Here is a 10,484-nt window from a genome sequence, read left to right as displayed (position 1 = left end):
AATACGGAAATCGATTGAAAACTGAATATATGGAAAATTGTTTATTTTATATTAGTGTTTTTATTTTTCGTACTTAGCATACATATTAATAGTATATAAATACTGTGTAGTATAGCTAGCTCATTGCCAAAAAATAATTATTTTAAAAATATATTTCCAAGGCTGTTTTTATCATCTTGTGATTTTTGATGGTTTGTTTTATTTGTTTTTTATTGGTACACGGAACAAAAGTTTACAAGCTTTCAACTGATTTTTTTTTCGCTACGAAATACTGCACATTTTTATTGATACGACCCTGAATTCTGCGGGCGTCTGGATAATCGTAACTTTTGGGCACATTACACTCTACTACCAGGGAGGCAACAACTTGATGGGTGGAAAGGGTCGTCCTTCAGCACGAGTCCAATGCACGACGAGTGCCGCATCGGTCTTTTGCTCGAGGAACCGCAATTGATTCTCCGCCTCAACAGGTTGCTCCCTCGGTTGTTTCTTGATGGCAACGCCACATTTACCTTTGGGATCCAATTTTGACTTGCCTGTGGAGGGCACTCATCTACACTATATGCTGCATGTAAACAAAACTAATATTTAGAGGAACTTACGCAGACAGGGCTTGTCTGGTTCAAATCCGTAGTTTTCCAGCACACGACGAGGCATTTTGTTTAGCCGAAATGGAGGCACATGTACTTAACAAATATTTATACACTGCTAGACATTGGGGGCTGTACTCAAAGTGACACGTAAGTCCTGGCAAATCGTTTCACTTTGATACAAGCCTGTGAATAATCCCTCAATTGTTGTGGGGATCTCGAGGCCCCTGGGGGTTGGTGGGTAGCTATAGGTACATATGTATCAACCATCCGCCGTGTTGTCAGCGTTCCGCTGATAAATCCAAAGAGATTTGTTGCGCATCCATCAAAGTGAGCATTCTTATTATTCAAAGTACTTACACTTGCGATTGCCAGCGAGCGTTTCGGGCAAGTGCGTGTCCTGTTTGCTGGCTCCTGCTCCTGTTTGCTCCCGATTCTGATATGTTAAGGAGCCAGCAACAGTGGCAAAATCCAAGGAGCACAGATAAAAAGTAAGCGCCACAAATAGCACACTCACACACACAAAATCCATTAACTAAAGTGTCAATTTAGTGACAGAGATAAAACGTCACACGCACAAAGACTTGGACTTGGACAAACACATACACACCATACACACCCGCCCATATGTCCTTGCGGGTGGGTGTCGTTGTCCTTTGCCGGGGAGCGAAAGTGGGGCCAGCAGTGGGGGACAGGAGAATGTCAGTGGAACTGCCTTGCCTTGGCAAATAGCAGAGCACAATGAATGACAGCACTTTGTATTTTTCCACGTTTTTTTCTTCTCCCCCCCCCAGAATTTCCATTCCATTCGCCTTTTGCTCCTTTGGCTGTTGCGTGCTTTCCTCTTTATTTGTTTGCTCATGTCAAAAGATCTTGGGATAAAGTTATCGTTATCGGTTTTTTGCCATTGTCTGCATTTGCTTGGCTGGGTCAAATCACCTGTTACGTGTCACATTGCCCTGTCTGCATTGCGTTACGCATACGCCACATGGTCCGTAGGTCGCTTAAGGGGCGATTGCAAGTTTTGAATGGACAAAGCAACAAAAAGTGCCAGGCTAATTGTAGAAAACAAGGCCTTGAAGCTTGGAGCATTTTTTATCTAGGCCAAATTATACTTGAGTTTTTAAATGATGAAAGAAATGATAACAGTCCTATGAAGTTCAATACAAAATAGGTTTTGTTCGTGAACTCTTAACATTTTTAAACAAATTAAGCTATCTAAGAAAGATAAAAATATCTAGTGATTGAAACAAAATATTATTGTGATAATAAACTTCCTAAGATTTATTTTGTTATGCTTTTTAAACAATAGATGGTATATCAATTTAAATTACCTTGATTTACTGCTTGGATTTCAAGAGTTGTAAGGTGTACATGTAACAACCAAACCAATCATTGAAAATCAAAGCTAAGACCACATTCTTGAGCTTAATAAGAAGCTTTAATGACTTTAAAACTCCCTGCTTTACAGACTAGTGTAAGTCACCAAAGACGATACCCTAGTGTTACAAGGCATCCAAACGGAGTTGCGAGAACAGAAGAAAACCGAAAAGTGAAAGACGAACCGCAAGTGAAAATTGTTTTTTGTTTGGCTTGTTTTGTTTTTCCCCCTCTTTTTTTCTGGCACTGACGCTTTCCTTTGGCGAATTGTCTTGCAGGCATTTCGTATGCGCCACGCAATACCGCAAAGCGCCACAAAGTGCAAGTCAATAAAAGAGCCAGCGGCTGGAGGAGCGGCTCCTTCTGCCACTCCAGTTCATCCTGCCCATCCTGCTCCTGCTCAATCCATGGACTGCCAATCGAGAGAGCGGTGCGTGCTGCTAAAAATTTCGAAAAACTAAAATTTTCCACGACTAAGCAAACATCGGCACATCGGAGAACACACATAAGCAGGGGCTCTGAAAATGTTTCGATGATGGCAACGAGTGGCAAGCATTTGCTTTTATGCAAAGTACGGCAAATTGTATAAGCTGCATTGAAATTCAAGAGCGCACCCAAACCCACTGATAAATGACAAGCTCGTGCCAATGCAGCTCCATCTTGGGTGCACTCGATCCCTTCCATTCCATTCGCACCAGCAGGCAGCTTGAATTGGAGACAGCAGGAGTGCCATAACGATGCCACCTTGTGTGGCAGCCAAGGGAAAAAATACAATGAAGAAAAAACAGGGGCAAAATAGATAAACGGAACCAGAGGCGTGTAAATTGAGAGGAATTGCCCGACACGTTTTAATTATTGGCTGGGGCGGCACAGACCTTTGGGGGCCGAGCACTTCATTAGGCCTCCGGCGCGGCTCTAAGTAAGACACGCATATTTTTCATACTTTACAAAATCCACAAGCGGAGCGGAGCTCAATTATTCAAAACAGCTGCGCAGCCCGCACCCGAAAAAACAAAGAAAGTGGTTTCAGTTGGGGAAAGGACTAAGGGATACCTTTTAGAGAAGGAAACTTAGCTGGTGCTAGACAAATGTACTCTAAGGAAACTGGGTATTTTAAAAGTATTTAAAATAGTTATATCATTTGAGATTATCTTTATCCATACCTCCGAATTTACCAGCCTCTTCACTTAAATAATTTTATAAAATAAATGAAAAGGCCTTTAAATCATATATTATTTAATATTTAAGTTTGATTATAGGCTCCGGTTTTTACGTTTCTTATAGTTAAAATATTGTCGTTTTTTCCAACGATTAACCCCCGAAATACTTCAATTTCTTGTATCAAGATGTTTATAATTGAAAGCTTAAATTTATTAGATATTAAAAAAATCATCAAATTAAAGATGATCATTTACATATATGTTATAAACAAAAAAAGGATCCCTTACCTTTTGTAAAATAATATATCACAAAGATCATAATCTGCTTGACCATGGAAAGGATCTAAAAAAACGTAGATAAAAAGAAGACCCTTAGAATGGATAAAATTTTCTCTTGAATGCAAATTCACCCGAATGCAACATACCCCTTACTCGCTGATAGCCGGGTATGCAGAGTGGAGATGGGGAGCTTGGGTGGCCTAGACACGGGTACTCCCTTACACGACATTGACTAATGTTGATATGTCGTCGTTTTTTGTTGTCGGTTTTTTCCCAGCCTTGGCCTGATGGTTTATTTTTGATGTGTGTGCAGTTGAGCTTTGGCGACGTGCGTCTCCGGCGCCGAAGGATGCTCGGATGTTCGGGAGCAGGGATACTGTATCCCAACAGGGGATGGAATATTGGGGATACCGGGCATACTCGGATTCTCGGATGCGGGGCCTGCTCGGGCGGTGGTCGTCCCTTTTGCAGCAATTGCTGTCGTTGCTGCCAATTTGCTGCTGTGCGTTTTGTCCTGTGACAGGAAGCGTAGGCTTCTATTGCGCCGCTCCCAGCGAGGATGTGGATGTGGATGTGGATGTGTCCTTCGCAGGGCGAGTGGGTGGATGGGATGGGCTGTACTGGGTTGGGTGGGCGGTGCGTTCTGACGTGACACATGGTTGTAAAGGATTTTCTTTGATGATGTTATCGTTAATGGTGCATGGTCGCAGCTTAGCTCAACTCGCTTCGGTTCGGTTCGGCTCGATTTCGCATCAGTTTCAGCTTCATCTACAGCTCGACATTGGCAGATCGTTAGCGCGCTACCAGTGAACTTTTGGCGAAACGTCTACTCCTTGAATAATGATGCTGTTGATGTAAAACACGAAAAACCCAACCCACTTAGCTTAAGGAGAGTCTTTAAAGGCACTACGCCGGCTTAATACATCCCGCTGGATTCGGCCTCAGATTCTATTCAAAACAGGGCAACAAAGCAATACATTTTAATTAGCCACCCGGGCCCAAGGACTTTGACTTCAGCCCGGCTCGGCTGACCGACCATTGCCAGGCAAATAAGCTTGGCGGCCTGTTGTTATGTCATGTTTTCGGTTGGCGGCTTTGTCACAAGAGTGTCGTAGTTGTTATTGTTAATTACCTGGCGGTGGACCCAAGTGAGTGGGACTGGGACTGGGATTGGAATTGGGATTGGGATAAGAAGGCCCCGACTTCGGCCTGGAATGCTAATTAAAATTGAAGGGCCCACCCAGACGGGCAGCCCTGCTTATTTGCCTTGGCAAGTTATTTGGCTTAGCCCGAGCCGGCATCTTAATACTAGAAACAAACTAGGCAGCCAGGCAGCCGGGCAGCCGGGCAGCTGGGCGGCCCAACCAGCTGGAACAGAATGCACTCAGCTCGGCCATAATGCAGCACTTAATGTCTTATTTAATTTAACCACACAACATAAATTCATCATGAAATGAGGCAGGAATTCAATTTCCTGCTGGAATGTGTATGTGCACTGTGCCGGGCCGAGTGTCTGCATTAAAATTCTTATTAAATGATATGCACTGGCCGCAGATATTTCCTGGCCAGTGTGTGCTGAAGAGCCCCGGAGCCTTATAGCAACCATGTTTGGCCACAATAATGCAAAACACATGGCAACCTAAATATATGAGGAGCTGGGGCTCCAGCTTCTCCTCCAGCTCCTAGCAGCTGGAAGCCACAAAAACCTATGTTGACCGCACATTAATTAACTTGGGGTGTACGTAGATGTTTGGCCAGAAGCTGGATGCCCCAAAATATATGTATATATCAAGTATACGCAGCGTTTTCGGGGGTGCGTGTATGCGTGTGCATAAATCATTTTTGAATTGGCAGCAGAGGCACCTCAAATTTGCAATGCAATCCATTACGAACTCTCGATAGGTGTAAACTTATTGGGTTAAAGGCGTAATTTATATGCCCACCGCGGCACGCCCCTTTGCTGTTTTCCCCAGCTAATTAGGGTGGGGGAGGGCAATGAAAAAAGAGGAAAAGCCGAGGATTTTTGCGAAACACAGGTACAAAATTGTTTCAACTACAGTTTGGCTGTCTAGTCAATTAGCTCAAGCGTTCGGTTAATGCGAAACTTGGCTGGTTAAATGGAAATTGCGAGGCCTGTTCAACAATTCGCAGTCGTGTTTAGCATTGCTGTCGTTGTTGCTGCAGTTGCATGTAGCCTAAACAAGCGGACTGCACAAATAACAATTTCGGTTGAACATTTTACAAGCATGCATGGGGCAGGACTCCGGGGGGAGGGGAGGTCCTTCATTATCCTTTAGTGGCGAATATCGTAAGTGCGGCCCTTAAGGGTTGCCACAAACTCTCTTATGCGCTCTCTTAGCTGCTTTAGTACACCCCAAAGCTTTCGCTCTGTCTTGTATCCTTCGGCTGGCTTCGTATTTCGTGTCCTGCATCAATGCCCGATTGCTAGGACAACGACAGTTCAGTTGCCTTTTGCCACTCAGCGGTTTTGCTCTCGAGCGTTTACCAAGAAATTATGCCAGGACTTAATGCGTAAACTATGTAGTTTATTAGTTCGCCATGGCCCGTGGGCCAAGCGCAGATTTAGCTGCAGCTGGAGATTCTCCCTTGTAGTTCCAGCTGTTGCTGAACATCCATCTTGTACACTCAGCCCTCCGCCTTCGGAGATGGACTGAATCTGATTTTATTCCGGCACCCGGAGCACGTGACAAAATGTTGCCAGTAGTTACCCCAATAGTGGGGCCACCCGCTGGCTGTTCGTTCTCTTGTTAAGTTTTATGATATTTTGCTTATAAATAATGAATGCATATCGCTCGGCTGCAGGACTGCAAGGACCACGAGCACTCCTCGGTGTCCGCTGAGCAGGGGTCACGTTCATTGCAGACGTTTCACACCAATTACTCGCAATTTGCATACAACAGAACCGCATGCAAATGACACAATGCAAAGTTATCCACGTCCTGTTCCCGGTTTTCAGTTGCCAGCTCCCAGCTCCCACAACCCAGATCCCTATTCCAGGTTCCCAGCTCCATTTGCTCCTTGTGGTCCTTCTGCTCCCCCATTTGCATTGGCCATGCATCTCAAATGTAATCAACGAAAGCCGAAACCAAAGCAAACTTTGCTCCCTAACCGCCAACCAGGCAGCCAGTCAGTCTGACGTTGACTCTATTAAGTAATGAATTAAGATGCGAATCGAGATCAATTGTTCGAAAACGCCACAGCGTCGAGTTTCGGGATGGGTATGGGTTTGGCTGCAAAAATGCATTCGGCAAATTGCAAAAGTTTCCACTTTTCATTGGTTTTGCATTGGAGTTAGAGAGAAAGTTCCGGTCGCACTTATAAATTAATGATTTCCCTGCCGGCCCGACCGCCCGCCGACGACAAAACTTTCTGCCAGTGTCAGCCAGGACCCAGTGACGTATGTTGCTGCTGGCAATCAAAGCCACAGCTCCTCGAATGCCAATGTCCTCGAAATGCTTAATGAGGTTTAATTGTGTCCTCGGCGTTAGTCGCGTTTAATTAAGAGCCGCATCATATGCCGTATAAGTAACTTGTCTCGGGCCAGCCCGTCATGTATGCGTGACGTGTCATTAGCCAACCTATAAATACGAATGGATGACATGGCCCGAAATTAATTTGTCGAGTTCCCGAATTGGGTTTGGTGTAAGTGGCGTTTCAATTTCACTTGAATAATTTATAAAGGCGAATCGTTAATTGGCCAAGCCGGAACCATATGCGTGCGATGCCATAAGCCAGGGTGCGTTCAACAAGTGCCAAATGAAATTTGCCGCCGATTTTGCTTGGCGTCGCCTTGTTTGCAAAATAAACATGCGAAAAAAAATTGTTGTGCTGTAAACAAGCAGATAAGCCGTTGGTATAAGACCCACATACAGCGACTGTATATATAATTTAGAATGCAAATGCGAATTGGCATCGACGGGGGGATACTTAGTAGGGAGGAGAAGGAAGTTAGTCGGGATAACCTGATCCCGAGAATTGAAATCATAGCTAAAACATTTACTTAAAGTATCATATAATAATCACTGATACTTTCTAAATGAAAATTTCTAATAATATTGTAATTTATTTCATTTTATTTATATGAAAAAGGTACTATAAAAAGTGCTTTAATTTTCGGCGGATTAGCTGTAGAACCAAAAGGGCTTTTAAATTTTATTGTTGGTCACCCAAACTCCTGATAAGCCGATACCACCCCCCATATCAAAGGGTATCGTATGGGTCTCGGGATCATTTGCATACACGATATGGCGGAAAGGCTGTAAAGGAGGAGGAGCCGGCGCTGGCTTGCTGTTTGCCAACGCAAAGTCGATGGTCGATATATACCAAATTGACGTTTAGTATAATAAATTGTATGCCATGCCTCACATTGTCCCCATCGAGCTTGTTTTGCCGGGGATACTGGGGTCCCGATCTGGATGAGCCGCGCAGCAGTTGCCATTCGGTATTGTAAATTATATTAAATATGCAAGACAATGCTTTCATATAAATCCTCTAAATGAATTTCAAGCACGCAAACACACGCGCCACTGAGCTCAGATACTCACCCACACCGGGGCATGTGTATAAGTGGATACTCTTCTTGTTGTGCACAAAAAACACAGATACATACATCGTATGGGGCGAGTGCTGAGCAATTTTCTACGCTGCTTTGCACGCGCGTCGCACAAAAAAACTTTCGAGCTGTTTATTGGAAATTAGTTAAAGCACCCCCCAGGATACGGGTCCTGCGTGTCCCATTGCCCAGGGCTAGTTAAGCTGCTTCCGAGCTGCTGCTCAGTGGCTTAATTTCTAGCGGGCTCGTAAATCTCGCCCGAAATGCCACAGACTGTTTAAAGAATTACAAAACCCGATCACGTTCTGCGCTGCAGAAAGTTTCGACTTCCTATAAACACTTGAGATGCTTTGTATTGTGTCGTAAACGGAAATGGGAAACAATTGCATAAGCGTTTTGGGCGGCGGGCAGGAGAGTGGGCCGAAGGAGGTTGATGCCTCGATTGATGCGCTTAGCAGTTTGCGAAATGGCGAAATGCACACGTCGCCAAGGTGAACCGTGAACCGCACTACAGGGCGTATACTTAACCCCACCGCCATCCCGGCCATCCCACTTAACCCATTGGCGTCGACTGGGCTTAACCCGACATGGCATGGCCCATTTGTTGCTGCTCTTGCTCTTTGGCACGCTGTCGCTTTGAATGCTTTACGCTCGATTGAGTATTTATTTGATTTCTCATTTGTGTCTGCCAGTTGACTACTTTTTTTTCATTTTCCCTACTTTCCCCCCCTCGATTTTCTCGACTTTCTCGACTTCTCTCTCCATTTCTTGGCTCCTTCGTGTCGCATTGCTGGGAACGGGGGTGGGGGAGCCAGCCATCCCAACCTTTCCACTCTGTAATTCAAGTTCTGTGGCCAAAAGTTAGCCACAGTTGATTGGTTAGACAAGGCTTTTTGTTCCAGCGAACTTCGATGGCTGTTTCTGGCTTGTCTGGCTTATTTTTCAAGAATCGGACAGCAGCGGCGGCAGCAAGTTAATGAAACTTCTGCCATGTTACACAGTAAAGTGCATTAAAGGCGCCCGGAATTGCAGAATCAGAGGCTGGAGCATCAGGGGTAAATTGTCGGTGGCATGCTTCCATTTTGCACCCGCACACTACATTTATTTTTTGCCCCCAGAATATATATGGCCCGCCATTTGTTGCTGTTGCCTGTGCTGTTGAATGCACTAAATATATTTTTTCCGTTGATATAGTGAGCAATATGGCGCATACGCCACGTGGCCATAAAATACTCACCGAAAACCTGCCGACAAAACGCAGTGAGCCACAGACAATGTAGCTGGCCAATCGATGATGGTGAGTCTGCTGGAAGGTAACAACTTTGGCATACTTTATGCTCCGCGGCAATATCGTTTAATCGGAACACGTGTCCCGGCTGCCAATGAAAACGGCCAATAGCCAATGGGTAATTGCTATCGTCGCCAAAGAGGAAGCATTGCCATCAGATTATCTTGGCCATGGCCATCGCTCTTCATTCGGCGCGATTCAGTTTTCAGCACGGCTTAATATCCCTGTGCCGGCAGCTGAATTCAATTCACTTTGATTGGCCAAAGGATTCCTGCGATGCTTTTAAGTGGCCCTAAAATCAGAAGATAGCGATAATTATGCCATGAAACTTTTGTGCCTGTCCTGTGCAGCTTATCTCTGAGAAAGTTTGCCCTGTGCCCCGATCTGTCAACAGTTGAAGTTTTGGGCTCGGAGAAGCGTTTCCCCCAGCTCAGTCTGGGGATCCAACTGTGCGATCTGGCATATTAAAAACTGAAAAAATGCCTTCTGCCAGTGCAATGTGTCACTCGAAATGTGTGACACTCTCCGCCCGCCACAAACTGTCATCTCCTGAGCGATTTCCACAGACGTGTCTACTGTGGCCAACCATTGACGCTGATTTGCAGCAGTCACTCACCCGAAGGCTGAGTTAAAAGAGCACTTTATTTCTGGCCAACCGAAAAAGGAGTGGTAAAACATTCGGTATGTTCGTTCTAGCATTATGGATTCCGTTTTAAAATTTTAATAAAAATGAAGCAGATTTTTTGTAAGCAATTAAAGTACCAGCATTTCCATTTGATAGAATTATAAAAGGCTTTCGGTTGCTGTTGCAGTTTATTTCGGCCACAGAATACAACATTTTTATTTGTTAAAAATGCATTCGGCAGATTTACTGGTTGATTTCATCGATGCGGAATCTTTTTTTTGCCAAGGCACAGGCAGGAACATGTAGTGAATATGTAAATATTCTCCTCACTTGAAGGGTATATATTATCTAAAAAATATTTAAATACCTAACCATTTAATTGGAAATGTATATTTTTTAATTAAATATTTAATACCAACCTCATAATATATGAAAGACATCTGTAAACACTTTAAGCAACTACTTGTTCCGAGTTTATTGCTGCTGAGTGTCCAGCTGTTTCTCTGCACTATTCTCATTCGACTAACATGGGTTTTTCGGCAAAGTTAGCGCATCCGACATAATCACACAGAAGCCCCCACAAATGTCA

The 10,484-nt window shown here is 44.3% G+C and overlaps 1 protein-coding gene across 1 annotated transcript; it reads right to left on the bottom strand.

Moving 5' to 3' along the window:
* Window positions 1-247: 247 nt before the first annotated feature.
* Window positions 248-754, bottom strand: LOC108024474 (uncharacterized). The gene is made up of 2 exons (XM_017094395.3): window positions 603-754; window positions 248-536 (listed from the first exon to the last, which is right to left on the bottom strand). The coding sequence occupies exons 1-2, from the start codon at window positions 655-657 to the stop codon at window positions 349-351; spliced, it is 243 nt and encodes an 80-aa protein (XP_016949884.1). The 5' UTR covers window positions 658-754; the 3' UTR covers window positions 248-348.
* Between the last annotated feature and the right edge of the window lie 9,730 nt (window positions 755-10,484).

This window comes from Drosophila biarmipes, chromosome 3R (genome assembly GCF_025231255.1).
Source record: "Drosophila biarmipes strain raj3 chromosome 3R, RU_DBia_V1.1, whole genome shotgun sequence".
Classification (NCBI taxonomy): domain Eukaryota; kingdom Metazoa; phylum Arthropoda; class Insecta; order Diptera; family Drosophilidae; genus Drosophila; species Drosophila biarmipes.
The sequence above is the reverse complement of the archived record's forward strand: the minus strand, read 5'-3'. Positions and strand labels throughout refer to the sequence as shown.